Source organism: Mustela putorius, unplaced genomic scaffold (genome assembly GCF_011764305.1).
Source record: "Mustela putorius furo isolate JIRA1106 unplaced genomic scaffold, ASM1176430v1.1 tig00003834_pilon_pilon_pilon, whole genome shotgun sequence".
Lineage (NCBI taxonomy): Eukaryota > Metazoa > Chordata > Mammalia > Carnivora > Mustelidae > Mustela > Mustela putorius.
Window position 1 is genome coordinate 123,969,194 of NW_025421987.1, and position 25,571 is coordinate 123,994,764.

Consider the following 25,571-nt stretch of genomic DNA (forward strand, 5'->3'; position numbering starts at 1 on the left):
TTTTTTCTTCCCATTATCTCAGTTCAAAAAAAAAAAACAAAACAAAAACATGATCATGACCATTTAGGAAAGGATAATAGATAATATTATCTCTTTTTTCACTCTAGGAGCATGACATTTTTTTTAGTAGTGTGCGTGTGCATGTGTGGGTGTTGAGAGAAAGGGGGGAGAGAGACTGACTATGGTTATACAGTTTCTACATTTATACTATTCCTAAATACTAAAAGTGTGTTGTCTTTTCCTGATTGATTATATGTTTATTTTTGCCATTCTTCCATGGTGATAAAAAAGCTCAAAAACTAAATTGTTAAAAAATTTCACCTAATAATATATCTTATTAATCTCTAAGCTTAATAAAAATATTATGACCTATTTGAATATTTAGAATTGTTAAAAACAATAGCTTCAGGCCAAAATTGTCTTTTGTCTTGAAATAATATTTGGAATCTTCCTTGTATTTTTTTCACTGTGCCTAAAACCTTGACTTTTCTACAGAATATGATATCTTTTTACAAAAGATGTTTCACTGTTACATAATGTCATTTCCTATAGACTTCAGAATTTTTTTCCAATCTAATCTTGCTTATCCTTGAAGCTAAGTTTGTTGTTTTTGTTAAAATATAAAAGTCTAGTTAAATATATGATATATTTTGATCTTAATGGCCAACATATCAGGTTTGTGGCTGTTTTATCTTGATACATATATTCAACAAAGCCCCAATACTAATCTATTGTGTGATAGAGACAGTATTCGTGGACACAGAAATAATGCTAACAATTGTTTGGGTTCCCATTCTATTAAGGAAATGTACTTAACACTATTGCTTTTGGATCCAAAAATGATAGACATCATAATTTCATTCAAACATTAATATGTATGGTGTAGGATAGCAATTCCCAAACTTGTGCAGTCATTAGAGTCACCTGGAGGGCTTGTCAAAACACAGATTGCTTGTTCCATCCTCAGTTCCTGATTCTGTGCTTCTGGGGTAAAGCCGCAGAATTTGCATTTTTAGCAAGTCCCACAGTGATGATGAGGCTGATGTGGCTCCCCTCTTCCCCCAATCTTTTTGTCTAATGAAAGGTGGTAGAGCAGGACAGTGAAGCTGTGGACTTAGGTGATATCCCACAGACTTTGGTGATAGCCCCAGAGTTGAGCCCTGGCTTTGATACTTATGAACTCTGTAATGTGGACAAGTTAAGGATCAATTTTGTCTTCTGTAAAATGGTAACAGTTATATTTATTGGGAATATTGAATAAAATAATGCATATTGACTGTATAGAATAATGCTTAGCCTTGTAACGAACTTCCACTAAATGCAACATTTGTAATTGGTGGTGATGGTAATTGGAGTTTTGAGAGTAGAAGCAGTAGTTAGTGGTAGTAGAAAAGAATACACATTTCCTTTGTTCCTTGCAATAAAAGTTTATATTTCTTTCCTAAAGAGGCGGGGCAGAAAGCTTGCTTTTCATTTATGACATTATTTCTATGAGAAACACTCCAGCAAGAAGGGAATTCATTGAAAAGAAGTAGTGCCCTTATTAAAAGAATGTTCAAGAGTGTATTGGAGATGGGAATCTATGTTGCAGTTCAAGCACAGTTTTATCCATTCGTGCAGTAGGTTTTTTAGTATTCAGAACCTAATGTATTTGTTTCTTTCCTTCTCTTAGCAACAAGAGCAAGACCCAACAAACCTATACATCTCAAATCTCCCCATTTCCATGGATGAGCAGGAACTTGAGAATATGCTGAAACCCTTTGGACACGTCATTTCCACAAGAATACTAAGAGATGCTAATGGAGTCAGCAGAGGTGTTGGCTTTGCCAGGTAAAACATTTACTACATACCTGTGTTACTTTTCTTTCCTCCTTATTCTCTTTTAATTCCATTCCTTTATAGAACCAGGGCCCAAAGCAATGGAACATTTCGCCCTCTCCCTGCCAAAAAGAAGCTTTTCAAATCAACTCTGTATCTTTGTCTCAATCAAAGAATTCCAATTATAAATATGTTGTTCTTGCTAAAATCCATACCTAGAATGGTTATATATGTCTCGGGTCTTAATGGTATGCATGCCCAGTTCCCAATTCTCTCTTTGCCTGTAGATTAGCAAAATCAGATGCTGCCAATTTCTGCTATTGGTTATAAATGCCCAGTACCCCAACGCTAAAGAGCCCATGCAGTGAACAAAGCATCCAAATGTTTTTGCAGTGATTTCCAAAGAATGAGATGATAGAATTTCTCAGTCAAGAAAAGGAAGAGAAGAAAGATTTTGAGAAACAGAAATTACTGGGAAGTCCAAAGGAACTCAGAAATATAAGGGGGGGGAGGTTAGGAGGGCACTTGCATTTAAGAGGCTCTGGCTGTGTGGTTTTGATATTTTACGCAGAACAGAAAAAAGCAAATTGCACTTTTTTCATTGTCAGAAAAGGAAAAGTAGTTTTCATCTTAACTTTAAGGGATGTTTACAAAAGAAGATCTCAGCCAGGAAGGGAGTTAAAATGGTGGTCCCTGCTGTGCTTTCATGAAAAACAAAGCAAAAGAAACCACAGAGAAAAAGAAACTGCTGAACAACAAAGAATGAGAGTAAAAGCCGTGTCTCCATGGCTTGGCATGTTTATGTGTCTCCAGCTGACTTAACATGGATGAGTGAGTGAATGGATGCCCGTGTCATCGGGAAGTCAGCCCTTTGCAGACAGGTGTGTCCATCTATAATCAATTCTGCCATCACCTGGAAACCATTCCAAACCAATATATATATTAACCCACTTTGAAAGATAACATTTTATAAGGACACCTGGGTGGCTTATTCGGCTAGGCATCTGACTCTTGACTTTGTTCTGGGTCATGATCTCAGGGTCTTGAGACTGGGCCCCATGTCCAGCTGGAGCCTGCTTGGGATTCTCCCTCTCCCTCTGCCCCTCCTGGGCTCAGTTTCTCTCTATTTTTCTAAATCAATCAGTCAGTCAATACTGGTATCTACCTTAACTTTCTGTAACTCATGGACCATGTCTTAAAATTTATATTCCCCCCATTTCCTGGTAGACTGGCAGACATATACAAGATGCATGCTGATTTGAAGAGAAATAAGCAGAATGAAGAAACTCTCCTGAACCTGATGTATGCTTGAGGCATTTACTTTTTCAGATCACTGGTAACTGCTCATTTAGGTGGTCAAGGCAGAGCTAATCATATCAGCCAGGGCTCTGAAATTTGCCAATGTCATCATTGTTGGATAGTATCTAAGCTGCTGGGAGAGGGCTGGTCAGTGTGGGAGTTCACTGAAATGAACAACACACATCCTTCTGGTCCTTCTCTCACTTCTTGACCCCCACCCCAAAACTCTCTCTAACATATTAGTCTCTCCTTCATTTGTACTCCCACTGAGAAATGAACATATTTCAACTTTATCAAGACAAAACATTTTCTAAGATCTATGGTGATCTTTCTTTATTTGCTTTTTCAGGCAAAGGGCTTTTGATACAGATATGGTAATTTGCTAGGGCTGTTGTAACAGAATACAACAGACTGGGTGGATTAAATGACAAAAATTTATTTTCTCAGAGTTCTAGAAGCTGGAAGTCCAAGATGATGGTGTTAGTAGGTTTGGTTTCCTCTGAGGCTTCTCTCCTTGTCTTGTAGATGACATTGTTTTCCCTGTATCTTCACATGGTCTTCCCTCTCTGTCTCTGTCTTACTCTCTAATTTCTAAAAGGCTATAAGTCTTGGAGCACCTGGCTTGCTCAGTCAGAAGAGTATGTGACTCTTGATCTCAGGGTCATGAGTTCAAGCCCTACATTAGCTATAGAGATTATTTAAATAAATCAACTTAAATTAAAAAAAGAATTGGAGGACATCAGGGGCACTGGGGTTACTCAGTCAGTTTAGCATCTGCCTTCAGCTCAGGTCATGATCCCAGGGTCCTGGAACTGATGCTCTATGCTATCAGGCTCCCTGCTCAACAGACAGTTTTCTTCACGCTCTCCCTCTACCTCACCCCACCGTCCTGTTCTCTCTCCCACACATGCTCCATCTCCCTCAAAGAAATAAATAAACAATCTTAAAAAAAAAATTTAAAGGACATCAGTCAGATTGGTTGAGGACCCACCCATATTAGGCCCTATCTCCATATACAGTCACATTATGAAGTACTGGGGGCTAGGACTTCAACATAGGAATTTGTTGTGGTAGAGACACAATTCAGCTTCTGACACAGAAATCGGGCTATTCAGTTCCCTTAATTCTGTCTTCCCTATACACTTTCAGTTTGCTTAAAATGAAGAATATTCTTCTTGGTGCAGAACCAAGTAATGCACATTGTAAGAGACAACACTATAATCATCACATATGATGTTATGAAAGAGTAAATCCTATAGTGCTTTTTTTTCCTTTAAGAACTGAGGAAGAGTGGGGATTTTAAATTATTATTTTATGTCTGCTCTGAATGCGGCCTCCCTCTTTTAGTGCATTTTGCATATGGAAACTATCAATGATTCTTTAAAGTAAAATCGGGGGCGCCTGAGTGGCTCAGTCAGTTAAGCGTCTGCCTTCGGTTCAGGTCATGATCCCAGGGTCCTGGTATCTAGCCCCACATCGGGCTCCCTGCTCAGTGGGGAGTCTCCTTCTCCCTCTCCTTCTGCTCCTCCCCCTGCTTGTGCTCTCTCTCACTATCTCTGTTTCCCTTAAATAAATAGTCTTTAAAAAAATAAAAGATTAAAAAAAATACAAATCTGATCATGTCAGGGACCTGTTTATATCTCTCAATATGGTCCAAATGATTGGATTTACCAACCTGGACAACATTATCCCTGACATCATTATCCCTGACACCATTCACCTTCTGGGCCTTCTGTCTTCCTGTCTCTTATCCTGGGCACAAGAAGCCCTTCCTGACTGTTACACTTTTCATGACTCTTACTCTGGCTTCTGCTTACTTATCCTTCAGGTATTGGCTTAAATGTCCTTTCTTCAAAAAACCCTTTTGTGACCTCTATCTCTAGCCTTCAAAGTTAGATGGTCTCATTACAACTCCTGTCAAAGTTTTTTTTTTTTTTTTTGTTTGTTTGTTTGTTTGTTTTTCTCCAAATAAGATCTATCAAAATCATAATGAATTCACTATTTAATGTATGTCTTTACCCACCGGATTATACATTTCCTTACTGGTATTTCCTTTTCACTGTTGAGAGGATGGATAGGTGGATGGTAGTTAACATAATTACCTTTCCATGAAGTTCCTGAATGACTAAGCTCCAAGGAATGGCTTTTTAAAACTCTTAACTTAGAATAGGAATTATCAGTCACATTCCAATACTAAAACTTCAGTCTCCATACTCTAAATCATGTTATTTTCCAATTTCAGAAAGTAGCATGTGGATTGAAAAGGAAAACATAGGTTCAAGTCAATTTCTTAGGCCTAAGAAATCAAAAGAAAACATGAATCTGCCTCTTTTGTAAAAAACTAAGAAGCTGATGAAGAACCAGGATTTCATTTTTCTTGTTTTTTAGACCTGAAATTCCAAGAAGCAGGATCCCACATGATTTACCTAACTTGATGATGTGAAAAAATAACTTTAGTTCTATCATACATCATTGGGTTGGCCCAAATTCCTCTCTCCTTGCACTTGGACATTTGCTCTGCTTTTCTCAAACCACCATGGCTGCATCTTAACAAACTCAATCTTTCACAAATTAACTTTTATACAGTTTTCCTTTTTTATAAAAACCACCCTTTTCCTGTTGTTCAGCCTTTCCCATTTGGAGCTCTCCCTCTGAACTACAGAATGAAGATGACTTGAGGGACAGTCTTCCCACTTCTTCCCAGGACAGCGTGTAGCTAGTGAGAGAAGTTAATGGATTATGTACAAAGGTTGCCTTGGGACAGCGGTTCTCAAAGTGTAATTTCCAGGACAGAAACCTCAGCATTGCTTGGGAAAGTGTTAGAAATGCCATTTTGGAGTCCTGTACCAACTGAGACAGCAATGGTGGGGGTGGATGAGGTACAGGGATCTGTACTTTATCAAGCACTCTAGGTGACTCTCATGCTTCCTAAACCTTGAGAAGCATTGCCTCAGGGCATTAGGGCTTAATTCTCAAATCATCTGGAAGGCTTATAAAATTTCCGATTGTTGGCTTTCATTCTTAGAAATTTTTCCTGATGGAGCTGATTCTAGTTGACACCTCGATCACACTCTTCCACTTTGTCAAATGTACTGATCATAAATACATCTCCTGTCCTAGTCTTCAAGTGTAGGGATGGTGTCTTGTTCTTTTTCATGTCTATCCCAGCACCTAGAATATCATCTGACATATTACTGATCTTCAGTAAATTTTTGATGATGAACAAATGAAATCACTTCGAGTGCTTTGTTTTTGTTTTTGTTTGTTTTTGACTATAACTGGGCAGGGTGGTAGCATCTGATGGTAAAGATAAGCCAGTTCTGAGAAGGGTGTCCTGGGGTTTCAGAGGATTACCAGTCACATCAGTTCAACTATTATTGATTTACAAATTATTTCTTCATCAAAAAGTTCACAGTGCCACAGGCGTTATTAAAACCAAATGCTTGGGGCGCCTGGGTGGCTCAGTGGTTGGGCCACTGCCTTCAGCTCGGGTCATGATCTCAGGGACCTGGGATTGAGCCCCACATTGGGCTCTCTGCTCAGCAGGGAGCCTGCTTCCTCCTCTCTCTCTGCCTGCCTCTCTGCCTGCTTGTGATCTCTCTCTGTCAAATAAATAAATAAAATCTTTAAAAACAAACAAACAAACAAACAAAAAAACTAAATGCTTATTTGACTGGGAGAACAGTCGGCCTATAATTGTGCCCGGTAAATCGTATCCATCTCTTGAACTTATGGCTCTCTCAATTTTTTTAACCTGAATATATGTTTTATCAAGCTTCATTTTAAAGATTTTATTTACTTATTCATTATTTTATTTGAGAGAGAGAACATGAGCAGGGTGAGGGGCTGAGGGAGAAGGAGGGAATCTCAAGCAGACTGTACACTGAGCACAGGACCCTGAGATCGTGACCTGAGCTGAAACCAAGAATTGGTCGCTTAACTGACTGAGCCACCAGGTGCCCCAGCAGACTTTGTTTTAAATATTACCATTGGTCAGTTCTAATCACCAGATATAGTCCTTGGTTCATATGCAAGATATTCTAAAATTCTTTAACTAGAAATAAACCCCCCATTATTATTTTACTCGCAAGCTATACATTAATCTCCTTTGATAACCATCTCTTCAAAGTAAAGGTAGTATCTTCATTTTATATTTAAAACGCTGAACTTCAAAGCATAGATTTGAATGCCAGTAGGGTGCACAGGTAGCACAATTACAGGCTTTTCAAATTCCAGAAGCACCAGATATATCTGAAATTACAGACATTTTATTTTATTTTTTATGTTTTTTTTTCTTTAGTCTCTTGTAACTTAAAACAATTTATAAGATCCACCGCCCTCTAGGCAGCATTTTATAGCCAAGTCATAAACCTCTAAAAACAGAAGTTTATGGTGGGAATGCTGACAGTCAGACAAGTCAGACCCACTATTGCAGAGCTAGCTGGTGCCAACAGACTACCTTGCCTTCCAGGGTGAGGATCAGAGCATAAATCAGCCTGAGGCCGGACGGACATGACTGTGTGTTCATGTTATCCATTTCCCATTCCCAGTAACATGAGACCATTTGTCTAACAAAAATCACATTGAAAGAGTGTTATGTGAGGCCGGTAAAGAATGACCTGAAATGCAGAAGGGATGGGGGGTAAACATTCACAATTAATCCAGCTTCAACATCTGGGAACATAGAACCTCTTTAAGAAATGCATTTACTGTCCCCTGGTGAGCTAAAGAGCGTGAGAGACCGCTGAGCACAGAGACCTTTGTATTTTGTAGTATTTTTCACCCCTCCTCAGTACTCTTAATTTGATTCTCATGGAATTTTGTTTGAATGACTTTTAACATATGGGCAGCCCTGTGTTCTATCTCGCCCTAATGAATGAACACGTTTTCCAATTAAAAAGTTACAGTTCTTTCTTTTTGTGAAGTAAAAATAGTAATAATAATAATTGTGGTTATAGATAGACAAATACCAGCCTGATTATTAAAAATCAGTATAAATAGCAGGTTAAAATACTTTTTGTGTTTTCTTTTATTAGTGTCGAATATCTTTAAAATTTTATGATTTACTTTCTACTGCCTGATGCTTCTTGCTCCCAATCTTCTCCCCCCCTGAAATACAATGAACTTTGACTCAGGATCAGCATAATCAAAATATAAGAATTTAAAAAAAAAATTATAAGGCAAATACCAGTGCTTCTCTTGCAGGCAAATATATGACCCTTTAAAATGACTATCACACTTGCGTAATTGTCATTGTTTGGGACATGTTTCAATCATATTTACTGATCTGATGGAGTATTTGTTTTAAAAATCCCTCCACCCCTTGCTGTCTTGGTAACTGTTTTGCTGTTTCTACCTCAAACTTACATGGAACTAGGAAATCAAATGTGAACAAAGAAAATCTCTAAAATGTAATTTAGTGATTAGTCATCTCCAAATTGCAGCTGTATTTGCACAGAGAGAGATTACAGTGTTTGTTGAGACTGAAGAGAATAATGGCTGTTACTCCGTTCAGTAGTCTTAATTACTCAGCCAATTACCATCAAACGTGATCTACTGGAAAGTAGACTCTTGGTCCATCCTTCAGCTTCTGGATCTTTGTTCTTGTTTTCTGCGTTTCTTCATTTATCTTGATCTGTTTCTGCACAATGTTTCTTTCTTTCACCATCAGTAAGTCATGATCATGGCTAGAGGTATGGCAGAACATTCTGCTTTCTTTTCCATGTATTTGGAGCCTGGGGTTCAAGACCCAAACCAACCAACCAAGCAATGAGCCAACCAGTCAACCAATCAAACAAATGGCTTAAATTGCACCAAGTAATCTATCATTTTGAGATGTTCTGGACGCACATCTTGCTCTATACATGGCTTTATAAAAACTAAGAGAAGGAGGGAAACATATAATTTATTATTTTATCATTGTATCATTGAAATGACCAGATCGCAAAGATCATCCTCTGTAGGATGAGAGGGGAGTTCTGAATATTATTTACTCGTGTAAAGCTGAAATTGGAGAACTTTGTTACCTCGAGGTTGGAAAGAGTAAATGTACTCAGGACCTGTACAATTTCTTTGCCTTGTACTGGCTATAAGCACAAACCATGATGGGGGCTCTTGGGCCATCTGAAGGCTGTGGGAATGTGAAGTAGGTTGCCTGTTTCCCACCAAAAAAGAAGAAAGACTGGGAAATGTCATTTGAACTCACAAGTGTGAGTCTTTTTTAGTATCTTTCCTATAGTCTCAGCTTTCTGTAAGTTGGATCATCTCATCCACTCACTCTGTGTGGTTATGAACATGGCTTTCTGGGTCAGAAATAACATAGCTTGCATCTTACTTCTGCATCTCCTATCTGTGTTCTTGGACAAAGTATAAAACTCTCTGAGCCTCCTTTTCTGCTATGTACCATGTGTTTGTTCGTTTGTCCATGTCACCCAATAAGTATGTCTTGGGAACTATAAGATGCCAGTAATTGCTAAGATACAGTATTGCAGAGGGGTACACAGGAGAAAAGTATCTGACATTGTACTAGACTGGGGAGACAAAAATTGTAACCAAACAAATAAGAAAATATAAAATAATATAAAATAATCCACATAAAATAATTGAAGGGCTATAAAAGCAAAATAAAACATAGGGGTACATTAGAGACCATGGCAGAATGAGAGGCTGGAAGTCAAGAATAGGCAAGTTCTCTGAAGAGAGAGCATTTAGGCTGAGATACATCTTGTGGTGGAAATGGATAGGGAATCCTGGCAAAAGGAAAAGGCAGGCAGAGATTCAAGATGGGGACAACTTTGGCATATTTGAGAACCAGAATAAGGGGTGAGGTTACTATTCATAAAGGAAAGAAAAGAGATGTAATATATAATAATAGCTAGGAGTTAAATGTGCCTGTAACACAAAGAGATTGATTAAAAGTGGTAATGAATTCCAGTGGCACTTAATGGTAGGATTATTATAGTTCTGAACATTCTATACTTATTGATTCCTCCTTTATCTCTATTTTAATGTTTTTAATTTAATTTTCTTCCATTTCTTCACCAGAACTCCTTTTGAAAACTTTAGTCTATGGTTTTAAAGCCCAGATTTTGGTTATGATGTCAACTGAAGGTAGGCAGATAATCTAAGTATCAAGTAGTTCCCAGACTGGTGTAAAAGAAACCATTGTTTGTTTGTTTGTTTCTTGCCTTTTCCTTCAAACACACAGCCTCCAGGGTAATTTTGTCCCTCCAGACTTGATAGTTTTACGGCAGAGCCATCAGCATGCTGGCTGCAAACAGAATTTCACCCCACATGATTCAGCTGAAGAGACTAGAATAAAGCAGGATTTAAGAAAAGTGTGGGTAGAGTGAAGGGAACTGACCAAGGATGTGGAGATACCGAGAGATGACCAGCAGAAGGAAGTTTTACCACCCCAAGACAGCTGAAGGTAGATGGAAGAGTGCTCCCAGAGCCAGTGATACCCAGAGCTGTGGAAAAGGCTGCCTGGAGTACTGAAGACAGGGAGAGATACAGTCCCAGCCAGAGTGGCAGCGCCAAGGGCAAGAGAGAAGGAGGAGGAACTGGTCAAATTTCTCTTTACTCCTGTGGCTGAATCCAATGAAAAACTATCAGATAAAAGAGCTAAGAGGACAGAGTTCATAAACCGTTCTTTGAAGCATATAGCAGAGAAGACATATAGAAGAGTAAACAGAAAATACCAGAAAACACATGGGTAAATTGACTTATTTTTCTTTCCCCTTGACTTCACTAATTAAAAAAAAAAAAAGAGAGAGAGAAGAGAAAAGGAAAGAAAATATAGTGCAAGGTTAATGATAACTAAGCATCTACTACTTTACCTTAGCATTGGCAATTGATACAGGATGGTAGGAGTGATGACAAACCAGTTCGGTTTAAAGGAAGCAACTGTTTAACTTCAGGTCATGGTTGCTATGATGCTACCACTTCTAAAACCGAAAGTGTGGGGTTTTCTAACAATAGATACATATTGTTTTTCTACATCAGTTCTCCAATTATGACACCAACTCGGTGTCCCATTATTCAGTTCAATTCTAACACTATGTAGGGTTATCAACAGACCTCACAGGTTTGAGGGCTCAGTCCCACAAGACTGTTCCCATTCAGAAACCAGCCCCAAATGGTGGGAACTACTCACCATTCCTTAACCCCATCAGATTTGCTGAGTCACTAGAACAATCCACAGGACTCATGAAAACAATTTTCTTATGTTTACTAGTATATTACGAAAGATACAACTCAGGAATGGCCAGAAGAGTTGCAGAGGGCAAGATACAGGGTATAAGGAGTGACCTAGAGCATCTCTGTCCTCCGTGGGCATGCCACCCTCCCGGAAAATTGGCAAATCAGTGTGTTCACCAACGTAGAAGCTCTCTGAACTGTTTTGTTTAGTGGTTATTATGGAGGTTTTATTGCATAGGCATGGTTGATTCATTTACTGGCCGTTGGTGATTGAGATCAATCTTCAGCCTCTTTCCCATCCCCAGAGGTGATGGGTGGGGCTGAAGCTCCAAACTTCCAATCATTTGGCCTTTGTGGTGAATAGCCCTCTCCAGGCCTCCCTTCTTGAGTTGCCTCATTAACATAAACTCAGATATGGTCAAAAAGGTCTTATTATAAGTAACAAAGGACACTACTTTCACTCAGGAAATATCATGGGTTTTAGGAGTTCTGTATCAGAAACCAGGGACAAAGACTGAATTTATTTTTATTATACCATGCAGAAAACATGGATCAGACCATATCAGCTTTCAAGAGGAATCAGAAATCCAGATTTTTATGTGAAATCTCCCAATATTTAAATGTTGACAACCATTTCAGATTCTGTAAAAACCCCTTTGTAGGCCAAACAAAACTTTCTACCTGAAGGCTGGATTCAGCCCATAATTTCTAGTTTGGGACATGTGACAGGAGCTCCAGAACAGTGGTTTTCAACCTTGGCTGCACACTGGAATCACCTGGGTAGCTTTGAAAAATTGGTGCCTGGACTTCATGCCAAAGCAGTTAAATTAAAATCTCCTGGGCTGAGGCCCAGACATTGGTATTTTTAAAAATAGTTTCCTGATCATTTTAATGTATAGTTATTTTAATTAGCAATAATTGCTCCTCAGATAAGCTACGATACTGCCACTATGCAAAGCTAATGTACAGTTACTTTAAAATAAACATTTTATTTTGGAATAAGGTTAATTTAATAGAGACGTTACAGAGGTAATAAAGAGTTCCCGTATATACCATGCCATTTGTTAACATTTTATAACACCGTGGTGTACATGTCAAAATTAAGAAACTGGGGGCACCTGGGTGGCTCAGTGGGTTAAGCCTTTGCCTTCAGCTCAGGTCATGATCTCAGGGTCCTGGGATCGAGCCCTGCATCAGGCTCTCTGATTAAGCGGGGAGTCTGCTTCCCCCTCTTTCTCTACTTGCCTCTCTGCCTACTTGTGCTCTCTTTAAAAAAAAAAAAAAAATTAAGAAACTGACATTGATACATTATTATTAACTAAACTCCAGACTTTATTTGGATTTCACCAACTTTTCCACTGATATGCTTTTTCTATTCCAGAATCTAACCCAGAGTGCCGTTTTTGTATTTAGTTGTCATGTGTCATCAGTCTGTTACGATTTGCAACTGTTTCTCAGACTTTCCTTGTTTTTCCTGAGTGGCATTAGCCAGGTAAACTGGGGAATGTCTCCAGAGTTGGGTATATTTGATGTTTTTCTCATAATAGGATCCCTATAATGTATAGATTTTTGGAAAGAGCACCATGGAGGTCAAGTGCCCTTTTAGTCACATCAGTTGAAGGTATATCTCTGTTTTTGAGAACAACTGCTTTGGTTATTAGAGATGGAACTAGAATGGAGAGAGCATGATCTATCCAGCCTCAAAACACTTTACAAGAGATGAGTACAGGAAATCGGGGGGGATGGTGGGAGGCCAGCAATGGAACTCCCTCTTTTCCAGCTAATCTATCTGAATTGAGGGTCAAGAGACAAACATTCTATTCCAGGTCCCTCCACTGACTAGTCTCTAGGGAAGGCAATTAGTGTTTGTTTCTTCATCTGTATGATTTTGAAGTTGATATCTCGGGCTATTTCTAGTGCTGAAATTATGTGATTCTAAAACTCTGGAGTAGGTTTTTGTTAGTTAAATATCGTCCATAGTTTCGTTTCCTGAAAAAGAATGCGTTGTACTCCCGAGTAAGACCCCACCTCAATGTCTGGGTTTTGGCAAAGGAGGATGGCAGAAAGGCAGCTGGGCTTCATTATTGGGTGCTGCTGATACTTATATCCTAAGAATGTCAAGCACCGGGCAGAGAGAAAACAACCTGTAAAGACTAAGAAGAAAGTTCAGTTCATTCACTCATCTTTGTTCCGGGGACTCAACTGTTCTCTCCATTACGATAAAGTAAGAAGTAAATGATGGAATTTATTTTCAAAATCTCAGAAGGAATAAACCCTTTAGTACTTCTAAAAATCTGTTAATGTTGCCCCTTTGTGTAACTCTAACCGGATTTAAATGGAAGGCTGGCTCGCAACGTTGGATACGCTAAATTGCCAATAATTTGTACAGAGCCCGGGATTGCAAAACCACAAAAATTTCACAATAGCGGAAACCTCTAATTAACCAAATAAATGGCAAAGTGGATTGGTTTTAAATATACGGCTAATAATGCTTACTGCCTTGAGATCATAAACTGAGAGATTCTCTATTAAGCTGAGATAGGTAGGCTGCAGAAGGTTTTGGAAAAATCTTTTCCACATCTGTGTTAAGTCCTGACCCAGAACATTCTACTAATATTGGATCAAACTCTCCTCTGATGTAACTTGCCTGTGGGAATTGTATTGGCTGTGAAACTGGCTCCCCTTAGGAACTGGTGTAAAAAAAAAAAAAAAAAAATTATTATTATTTTTTTAATCACAATTCTGTGGTTTGTTTTGAATGACTGAAGCCAGGTTCCTAGGCACTGAGACAAGAAAGAATGTCAAACGAGACCTTTAATGTGTATTTATATTTAAACATCAGACCTAACAGAAAACCCTGAAGCTTTATACAATGATTGGAGCCTTGTAAGAACCTAATTAATGTATCTTGGGGTGAATGGTTGGCCTGGCACACAAGCTGTCCCGAGGTACTCGAGGGGGTTCAGGTACCGCCTGGGAAGAATAGATGTGGTTGTAGTGATTCAGTGGCCCGTCTGAAAGGGACATGCAAAGGCAGCTTTGTCTGGCCTGCCGCCTTTTCAGACTCACTTGATAATGCTAGTGTCAGTTTCAACCGAAGCGTGGGCCAGATTGCAGATAGCTTGAGCAGCCATGTCAAAGCGTTAATTGTGGAACCTGAGAAGAGAATGGGCACATTCTTCCGAAGGTGGCCATTCAAATGCCGTTTCTTTCCCCCCAGAGCTCCTGTCTCACTTTTGTTCCGGTTCCACACAAAATGCGTGAGGAACCTTGAGCCTTTCCCTTGGTGCCTCCTCTGTCGTCGCCTCTGCGGCGACTGCGTTGCCTTGTTACAGGGTGCCCCGTGTATTGAAATGAAATTGTCACTGCCGGGCGGTGCAGCATAACAGGGTTTGACACGAAGCGCCGGCAGCTACAGAAAACAGACTTTCATTGCGTTTATTCTTTCTTAGACGAGAGTCTCTGAAGGCTCGCTGCCAACATGCACTCAGTTAAATCTGAACGAAGCAAAGTGAACCATCTATGCCTGTCTTCGCGTTACTAGAAACAGCCCCCATCCGGCTTGATAGGACTGTAAAATAGTCTCCAGGAAAGATGATCATACTTAGCATCCAAGAGGGAAGACTTGAGGCTTTCAATCCAGTGCAAACATATTTCAGGTGGGTGGAGTGGGGGAGCCACCTGATTTTCTACTTTAGCTTCTGTATTTCCTCAAATACAGAGATTCTGTTATATAGAATCAACAAGAACGTGCGAACACAGACACACACACACACACACACACACACACACACACCAATCTGGTTTTAGGCTTCCAAGACAAAGAGAAAGGATCTGATTTGTAGGACTCTTGCAAGCAAGCTTCAGATTCTTAACTGCCTTTTATCTAGATGAGTATCCAGAGAGAGATTGAATAAGGAGGGGGCTCTGGGGCATAAGCTTTTCATTCTGTAGCTCTCCTGGAATAAAAATTCCATAAAGTAACATCTGTAGTAATTAAGGGCTTACATTTCCTCTCCCATTCATGTCTCTGGTAAGAGGGTAGGTTATTGTCCCTAAGAGACGATAGATAGTAGATCCTGTGGGAAGACAGAAAGAACAGAATTAGAATTCTTTTGTTCCTAGAAATGTAAGTTTCTTACTTCAAAAAAAAAGTAATAATAATTATAATAACAACAGGATGGAAGACTTACTGTAAAAGATTCCACAAAAAGAAAAACTCAAAGGAGTTAAGAAAGTTGTACTTTGCTATTCCTCGGTGTTTGGAATGGAGAAAGGTTCATCTTGCCTTTCTTACCCAAGTATCTTCATTTGCAGGCACTTGTGATTAAGCAGTGAACAAAATGCTCTCTTTGTTTTTATTTATATTTGTTAAAATTATATGTTATTAAGCTTAAAGAGGTTTGGTTGTTCTCCCCCCCCCACATTTGGACATAAAATCAATTCATTCTTTGCATGTTCTTCAAAATAACACCTATGTGAATCCATTGAGCCATCTGATAAATGAATAATGAGTTGTTGGGTTCCTACACTTTCTTGTCATAGCAGGACCAGTGACATAATTAGTGGAACCCAGTGCAAGTTAAAAATACAGGACCCCTTGTTAGAAAATCATGAAGAATTTCACGGTGGTGCCAACAGATTTTAAGCCACCAGACTTATTCTAAATCTGTGGCTTCCTTGTTCTGCACCGGTCTCAGTTTTACTGGGTAAAGATTTGCCATTTATCTGTATCTCTATACAAAAAAATGTGCCTCCATCCCATGCCTCATAGAAATGTACCTCAGAAAAGATAATTTTTTTGTTTTGTTTTGTTTTAAATCGAGTCAGAAAATAATGATGCCCGCCCCCTCTTGGAACACGCTTCTGATACCACCTTGAATTTCTCAACCTGATAATTCAGGTGGCCTCGTCTGCATCTCTCAGCTTACCTTCAAGAGTATCACCAAACCCTGTAAACCTTCCACACAAGCACAGTATTCTGCTCACCTCACCCACCTCTCAAAGGACACAGGGTCAGGTCAGTCCCCTGCCCTAATGACTTCTCTAAGGGCCCTTCTGGTGTCCTGTGCCTACTTCTCAGTGTTTCCTTGGTTCCTGGAATTCCTCTCACATCTGAATTCCTGTAGTTGTAATAAATGTTTAACTTATTTGGCATTTGTTTACATATTTTCCCTTATCTTATTTCTTCTGCATGTAATAGGCTCCTGAAAAAACACTTAAGACTTAGGTATAGGGAAGTTTTATAATTTGAGTTATAAGACTCCATTCCAAGGAAGCTCATATTAATAACACAGCAGAAAATCCAAAATTATACTTTGCCTTTTAGACAAATTTCACACATTTAGTACACATTCTTTCATATGTGTGTGAGCTGTTTTTTAAAATTTGTATTTGCCTCTAGTGTACTGTTTGGGGGACTTAATTTCCTTTCATCGGAATCAGCCCTTTAATTTTTATCTTCCCCAGCCAATGTTATAAAATAATAAAGCCCTGCTATAGTTAATTATTCAGAAAATGTTGCCAATACTAGTCTACTTAGGATAGGGTGACAGTGCTAATGTTGACATTATGATGGTATAGTTCAAAATGTTCGTTCATTAGCTTGCAAGTGAGATGTCAAAATTTGGCCCAAGAAACCTAGTTTAGGAATATGGATGTTTAGTATGAAAAAAGAGAGGATTTCAAGAATTCAAAGGGAAGAAAGTTCACAGGACTTGAGGTTTATGTATTTATGTTCTCTCTCACATTTGGGGCCCCAAATATATTCCCTTTTGTATCTTCACCCAGTGAGTTTTCAATAAAAGTGTTGAGGTGTTGATGACAACACTGTTATATTAAGCCTCAGAGCCCTTGATCCGAAGAGCAACAAGACCTACCTTTCAACTTCGCTAACTCAGATGTTCAACAGGTATTTATTGAGCAGTTTCAAATACCAGATATTGTTCGGTGGATTAAATAAGATAATGCCTCAGTATTTCTTCTGGGAGAGGAATCAGCACAGAGCCGTCCATATAGGCAACTTCCAATGCAGTAAATACTACATACTCTCAGCAGTGGTGAGTTCATGATATTCTGATCATGGTGGTCATGGCAAGAGTTGACAAGTCTCGTGGAATTCTAAAATCAAGCTTTTCTGTGGTTTTCCTATTTTTCTTTTCATTTTTATTTACTTTTCCTGAATATGCATGGCCTTATGAAAGTATATGATCTCCTGTTTACCTCTTTTTCCAGAATGGAGTCTACTGAAAAATGTGAAGTGGTCATTCAACATTTTAATGGAAAATATCTGAAAACACCACCAGGCATCCCAGGTAAGAAATGCCATTAAGTAATCATTCATTTATGTCTAGGTTTGTTGCTATTGTTTAAATGAGTACTTGGTAAAGCCCTCGGTTGGTCACTGGGAACGAAAACATTGCTTTTGTAATTGTGTCTTTTTAAATAATATGTAGCAATTCATCTCTCTCAAAATAACCAAAATCTTCTTGATGATTCTTTGGCCTTTCTTTTGACTCTCTGCTACTGATTGCCTGAAGTGAACTGGAAGAGAAATAGCAAAGAATAGTTTAAAATTCGTTTCAAGTGAAGGAAGTTCATGACTCCTATCATTAACGTTGGTATCTTGATTTCTATTTTATTTATTTTTTTATAAATTTCTTTCTTTATTTTATTTTATTTTATTTATTCGAGAGAGAGACAGAGTGAGAGAGCATGAGAGGAGAGGTCAGAGGGAGAAGCCAACTCTCCATGGAGCAGAGAGCCTGATGTGGGACTCGATCCCAGGACTCTGGGATCATGACCTGAGCTGAAGGCAGTCACTTAACCAACTGAGTCACCCAGGCACCCCTTGATTTCTATTTTATAATGTTTCTCTCTAAACAGTGATAGACACAGTGAAATACACTGATTGATGCAAGTTTCCAAACATTTCTTACCAGTCCATCAGAAGAAGAGTACTCTCTGTACGAGAGTGAGAAGCATTTAGAACTTTTTTTTGCATTTAGAAACTTTTTTAGCAATTTTATGTTACCATGAAATCTGAATGCATAATTTTATATATTTTTTAAAAATATCAGTTCCTGACATATTGATTTCTTTCTTTCTTTTTTTTTTTGTAAACTGTCTACTCATTAGAAACATTTTGAGAAGCACCGATCTTACTCTCCGAGGACATTTCACATTTCCCAAAGCAAAATCCTTAAGCTTTTATACATATCATAGATGATATAACTTTATACTATTAAAAATTACATTCAACATAAAGAATTGAATATATCACATGTGTCTGGACTTAAGCTGCAATGCCTCAACTTGCTATTAATTTGGTAGTAGTATATATGGCAAGAGTTTAATATTAAGTGAGTAGATTTAAAAATATATCTTACTCATGAATAAAAATATTTGAGATTGAATGGAATGCTAAAAAGGAAGAATTATAATGAGTGGATAAAGAAATGTCTGACTAATCCATATTGGTTTGTTGGTTGCTCTTTCATTTTCAGTGACTCAGGGGAAAAATGTGACTTCTTCAGTCTTATATTTTCCTTTTGATTCTTTAAAGCTGGACTTCCATTGTGTTTGCTATGTAATGCATCTGCTATTTAAAACACATGGTTAGAGAGTTCAGGGGTTGACTATTTCAGTTCCTTAAAATGTATTGAGGCTACCTAGAAGAGGAAATCTGAACAAAAAAGAGAAATATTAATGTAGAGGGGTCAGGATCCTTTTAGGACTGGTTCATCTGGGGAGGGTGTTGGGAAAGGAGAAAGGCCCTTCAGACGCTCACTTAGATGATCAGGAAAATCCAAAGTAGCATCTCCTGGTTAATCAGAGAGCACACAGACATTGACGCCTGTGCCTCAATTTGGTTAGCTTCCATGCGTAATGTTCCCTTGAGAACTGACTGCATTATGATCCAATTGGAGACATATGGTGTTGTTAAGAAGAGTTAGCAGTTTTCATCTCAGCATGTAAGCTGCCCTTGAATTTTAGGAGAAATACTTATTTTTTTTTTCTTTCAGCATAAAAGACACTTTAAGACACTCTGCTCAGACCTATCATTGAATAAAGGGGTTGAATTGTTAGAGGATTCTCCCTTATTTATCCCATTTTATCCAATGGATGCCTGTCTATATAGAAGGCATCCAGGCATCCAAACTGGGTGTGAATTAGATGGTTATATATAAATAAATTAAGAATGAACAAATTATGTAGAAATTATTGTTGATTGAAGTTAAAATACCTCTCAGGGTTTTTTTTTTTTTTAAGATTTCTTCATTTTCATAAAAAGACATTAAAATCCTTCTTGACTTGATTTGAAACTGTACTATTTGGTTTTCCCCCACAGAACATAGCTGACTAATACAATTTAATGCTAAAGACAAAGAAAGTCCCTATAAATCCCCAAATGTCTGGGCATTCTTCCTGAAAACACAGGCTGTGATATCAACCTGTCTAATATCATAGCTACACCCAATGGAAACATTGTGAATAGAAAGAACCTGGTTATGAGTTTTTCACTCACTTTTATCTCATGGGAACACAAGAGGCAAAATAATTATGCTCATAAACTTGTAACTCTTAAGAGATACAAGTTTATGCTTCTGAGCTTTGCACTCAATGTAGTAAAATTAGATACACAATATTGATCATCATTATTAATTGAATTTGCTTATTTATGCAGTGGAAGTCAAATGGTTTAGTAAAAGTTTCAAATGTTAACAGAAAGTATTTCATCTTTAATATTGAAGTTTGATACAGAATAAAAAAAGGCTATAATGCAAAATGTGGGTATTTTGGTTAAGTGAAGTAGTAAAGCACGCTCGTTAGGCTGATTCACAAAGTCAGAATGGATATGGTCAAATATGAGTGTATGTTTTTTGCCCTTATTGGTCCCCTGTGCTTATTTACTGTAGTTGATTGAAATGTTTTCAAATACTCATTTCTTAATCCAATTTTCTATTCCAAGTTGAAGACTGCAAGTGGGATGTCACTATAGGCCCTAATAGCAAATTGGAAGTGATTCCTTTGATATTTTCAAAAGAAATGACCAACTTCTTAACTTTTTCAATCCTAATGTAGCTTTAGAGATATATATCCTTGCTTGTGAGTATACTAATTAAAACCAACAATAATTGATCTGATGCCCCTACAATTAAAATAGAATTCAAAAAATTATAAAAATCTCAGTGTTCTATATTATCAAGATCCAGCATCTTTGAATTCAGAAGTTTGCAATTTTTTGGAAATCACATTGATTTTTCAATACAATGTTTTAAGGTCATGTGATTGATGGCCTCACAATGATCCAGACCAGAGAGTCTCAGGCTGTAAGCCTTAGAAACGATTGCATGTTAAGTCAATCATCTTACACTAGACCCTGCTTTTATCTTACTCTAAGCAAGTAGGGAACAATTGGTACCAAATTTGCTTTCTTTATTTCTCCATTTAGGGATGACTTGGGGGGAATGTGCACATGTCACTGGGCAAATACAATGCCATTTTGGTTTCTGTCACTTTTGACAAATGATTTCTCTTAAAGAAGATGCAAAGATAATTATTTCCCTGAGATGATCATCTAGTTCCCAAATCCCCTACTGTTTCATTTCTATACAAGAATTAGCAAAAGATCTAATTCAACCCAAAACTTTGGCATTGCTTTGAATTTCAAATTTGAAAAACATTATAGTTAAGGATATCTACAAGGACATGTAACATTGACCACATTTAAGTTGTTGCTTCCATTCCAATTTGTTAGTCTAGCAACAATTTATTCATTAAAAATGATTCAGGGTGGTATTTAATCTTGATTCCTGCTGACAGATGATGTGCGTTGGAAAAAAAACTTTGTAGATATCTTCTTTTGGTTCATGCTTTCCTGGGCTCCTCCTTTTTGTTCATATAAAAGATCTAATTTTAAGAATATATCATGGATTGTTAATGTGTATTAGAGCCTCCAGAACTAGTTCTTTTCACTCTGGGTTGTAACACTGTCCCCAGACTTTGGTTACCTGGATCAATGAAGCTCAAATATACATGCCAAAAAAATAAAGTTATTTGAATTCTGGTATATATGATATGGGATTGGGCAGCTATGTTTCTACTAGCAGGTGGGAAGGAGAGGCCAGCGTCAATCATGTAGCCATCTGCAGAAAGCGATCATCTAGTATTTTCTCCCTCCCTTAGAGGGAAAGAGAAAACACAGTGTTCCATAAATGTTGCATGTCCTACATATCGATCTTGATGTTTTCTGGACAAAATGAAGGATCATTAGTTGCTTGCCTGCCTAACCCCAGTCATTTCATTGTCCCATAATGAATTGCACAGCAATGTTGTACAGCCCCAAAGCATTTCATTTTCAAATCTCTGGCAGAAGCAAAGGGTAAGTTCCCAGACACTTTAGAGATCTGTAGGGCATGAACTTGAAAGGTTCACTTCCAAAGAGCCCCCTGAGCAGAGTGATGTACCATGTAGAAAAGGCCTCCACGTATAAGGACGTGTATTGATGAATGGATCGTGCAGGCTAGTTTGTAGAAAAATAAATCACATTTTGCTCCAAACTAGACTTTTGCCTGTAAACACATTTTCCTATCAATGGAGCAGTCTTTCCAGAAGAAAATGGAATAACCCACTTGAGGTATGATTTTCTTTCTCTTGAGGTAATTATATCTAATCCCAGTTGAACTTCAAAAAAGTAGGGAAGTGTAGGGAAAGAGCTCACCAAATTTTGAGATGTTTTTAATTTTAACAAATCTGTGATCAACAGCAATTTAGACAACTAAGTGAGTGATAGAAGAATCATATTTTTCTAATAGGTAGAATAAAATTTTTTGCCTTATTGATGCTTTGACATATAATCTTTCTATAGTGTGTTTATGTAAATAAAATGTGTATGATTGTGGGATATATATTATATTTTGTGGGAGTATGCAAGGAAAAATATTTAAAGTCTGGTAATTCTTTAAAGAACATGAAAAGAAATGTTGTTTACATTCGAACTTTTCCCAGAGTAAAAGATCAGAAAGTACTTAAATGACATTCATATTCAATTAAAGACATGGTACAAAATTCTGAATATTTGGCAATAGTATACAAATTCTTATCAGTGGACAGTGTTGCGGTCCCTCACAATCAGTGATTACCCAGTGATACTTGTCTATTAAGTCCACAAATGTAACAAATGTTGTTGTTGAGTATAAAGAAACAAATAGAAAAGTGTTATGGTGTACAGCTTAGCAAAAATATATTCTTTTATGGTTTTACTTGGTTGAGGCATTGCCTAACCCTGAGCTTCTCATCTTTGGGAAACTAAAACATCATTTGCATAAGAAACTTGGTAAACACTACAATCCCCAACTGAGTGTTAGTTTAGATTTCTCATTTATAAGAGGATTTTTGCAATATTTAGGAGCTACTTTCTGTGAAGTCTCTCATTTTTAATGTTAGTTATGCCTTCTTGATTATTTCAAGGTACCAAATACATGTTGCTTCATGATGAAACACTGTTGGAATGTTATTAGTGAACTTCATGGAGTAGTCTGGCAATTTCATAGTCAATAGAGTCTTAGAATCTGTGTGAATTCTATGGACATTGGCTAGGTCAATCATTTCTCAAACTTCCTGTGGAGCCACAGTTGATACTGTGAAAAATATGAGTTGGTTTCTGATTGGGGGGGGGAACCAAGATAATTAAATTTCTAAATCTGGAAAATGAGAAGCCTGACAGAGAAGGTACAGGGGATCCTATCTTCAGGAGGTTAGAAATGATTGGAATGGCTTGTGTGCCACATGCTACCTCCTCCCTCTTACCTGATTACAGCTGCAGATGAAGTGGGCAGGCTCTGTTCATCCTGGAAGTACCCATCTGGAGCATCAGAATCTCTCTATTTATCTCCTTCAGAGCAAAATCTATAAAAGCTCACACAATCCAGCATGGGTTTTCTGCAAACTCTGGGAGAGTTATCACTTCTAGGGATGGCCTTTAATTAATGCAATATTGAAGTCAATGGATAAAATTGAGCTTCTCATTCTTTGGAGAGACAATTCTGAGTCACATTCGACAAGATTTCTCAGAGGATTGTCGACAGTGGTAAAAACAAGCTTGGGAAGGCACCTTTTATTGGCTTTTCCTTCTTCCCTGTCTTTCTTTTCTCTTTCTATAATATCTGCTTCCTGGCATCAGCTCCAAATTAAACTAATTTATCCCAAGCTCTGATTTGGGGAAACTCAAAGTTAAGGTGGGTGTTCCCAGAATCGTGATGGGTAACTTTGTTTTGATTTAAAATTTCTGACCATAGAGGAAAGCCGACTCAGCTTACATGGTGAAGTGAATATCATAGACCAAATACATTGCTTTTTTGACTTTTTTTTTTTTTAACAGCAGCACTTATGAACTGCATATTTGGGATGATAAAGATTAATATTAGTGGTAGTAGATATACGGTGGTCAGAATTTGAATTTGGCAAGAGAAGTATGGAAGAAGATAAAGACAAAAATGCCACCAGTGACATGGCTAACCTTAGAACGAGTAAGGACATAAAGAGGTGGATGGTTGTTGAAATTGGGGAGGGAAGGGAAACTGGGGAGTAGTCATAATGCCAGCAGCAAAGTGAAGGTGGGATGTAAGCACAGAAAATTATGGCCACAGAGTAGGACTTATGAGGTTTTGGTCCTGAATGAATGTGGAGTGGTGGATGTTGATAATGAGGTCCAAAGAGGGAATGGCTGTAGTTGGCTTAAGAGGAATGGAAATGAATTTTAGCGGGACATTTGGAGACTTTGGATTAGACTGTTGGAAGTTTTGAACAACACTGGAGATTTCTTTACTCAATCTGATACTTCCCTTGATTTTCTCTGAAGTTTTAATCTTTACAGAAGCAGGTGGGAAAATGTAAGCAGTGCTGAGGTGATTTTTTGTTTATTTATTTGATTCTGAGTTTCCTAGAGCAGGCTTTGTTTTCGTGTTTGCTTTTGTTTTTGTTTTTCCAGTTTTCCTACTTCAAGAACTATTGCTCAACTCTGTAGATTGTTAGCAATGTTTTTCGGAATTGATGTGCACTCCCTTGAACTGAATCACCCTCCTACTTGTATTTGTCCTAATGAACTTCCTGAGAGTATATGGTTGATACAAAATTCCTGTGCATCAACAAACTTGGAAGAAAACGTTCAGATAAATCTTCAAATCTATTCTTAATAGTTTGCAAAGGTTCATATGTGTATAGCTAAATATACAGAGAGAACACTAAATATTCACAAGAAAAGGAAACGTACTTTGAGAAAGATTCTAGTTATTTTTTGAAAAGCTTTTTTTCCCCTTAGACTGCTTTCCAGTTGTTATCCTGGCGCTCAAAAGTTATTTCTTTAAAGAACTCATCTTTGGGCAGTGCAATGAGGAATTCTGTGTTCTGACATAGCAAATGCCTAAGTTAAATTGAAATTAGGTCTTGGTCTGAACTTTTTGCCACTGGATCCAGTTAGGCACTTTTACCATGCTGGCCTTTTGCCCCTTTCCTTTTTCTTTTTCTTTCTTTCTTTCTTTCTTTCTTTCTTTCTTTCTTTCTTTTTAATCATTATTATTATTATTATTAAAGAATTGAGAAGAATCACTCTTCCCACTTTTGTTTATTTTTTGAAAGATTTTATTTATTTATTTGACACAGAGAGAGAGAGAGATCACAGAGGCAGGCAGAGGCAGGCACTGAGCAGAGAGCCCAATGGGGGGCTCGATCCCAGGACTCCAAGGATGCCCCGCCCCTTTTTCTTTTTGCTCTTCTTCATATAAAAAAAAAAAAGAAAAGAAAAAAGAAAAGTGAATATCTTGAGAATAAGCAGAAAAAAGGAGCTGTTATTCTATGCTTTTGTCCCTTTGGCATAATGTTGCTTCACCCTGCCTAGAGGAAGTACTACATTGGCTTATTATTTCTACTATAACATAGTTTTTAGAAAATCTAAAGCATTTAATCAATATGATATGGTCAATATGCTTTACTGGCCATGTATTTTCTGTAATTATGTATAAGCACCAATGAGTGGTAGCAGAATTTGTCTGAAGTTGCCACCTGGCTCCCGAACCTGATTTTTAAAAAGCAATTGTAATTTCATGGAATAGAGAGGAAGGATAAAGAGGTTTTCTCTCTATCTCCGAAATCACAAACCATCTCCATCTATTCCTTCTAAAATAATCCATTTCGGTCTTCAAAAATCTCTGCATTGATGATTTCACAGTAAAAGCTTACAAAATAAATTATAAAAC

The 25,571-nt window shown here is 37.8% G+C and overlaps 1 protein-coding gene across 11 annotated transcripts in view; it reads left to right on the forward strand.

The window, feature by feature from the left end:
- The window catches only part of RBMS3 (RNA binding motif single stranded interacting protein 3), a 711,391-nt gene that overhangs the window by 450,030 nt on the left and 235,790 nt on the right, over nucleotides 1-25,571 (forward strand). For all 11 annotated transcript variants that reach the window (XM_013057187.2, XM_013057186.2, XM_013057191.2 and 8 more), the window contains exons 6-7: nucleotides 1,673-1,830; nucleotides 17,551-17,630. In XM_013057187.2, coding sequence (XP_012912641.1) covers nucleotides 1,673-1,830; nucleotides 17,551-17,630 — 238 coding nt within the window. The remainder of the gene's footprint in view (nucleotides 1-1,672; nucleotides 1,831-17,550; nucleotides 17,631-25,571) is intronic.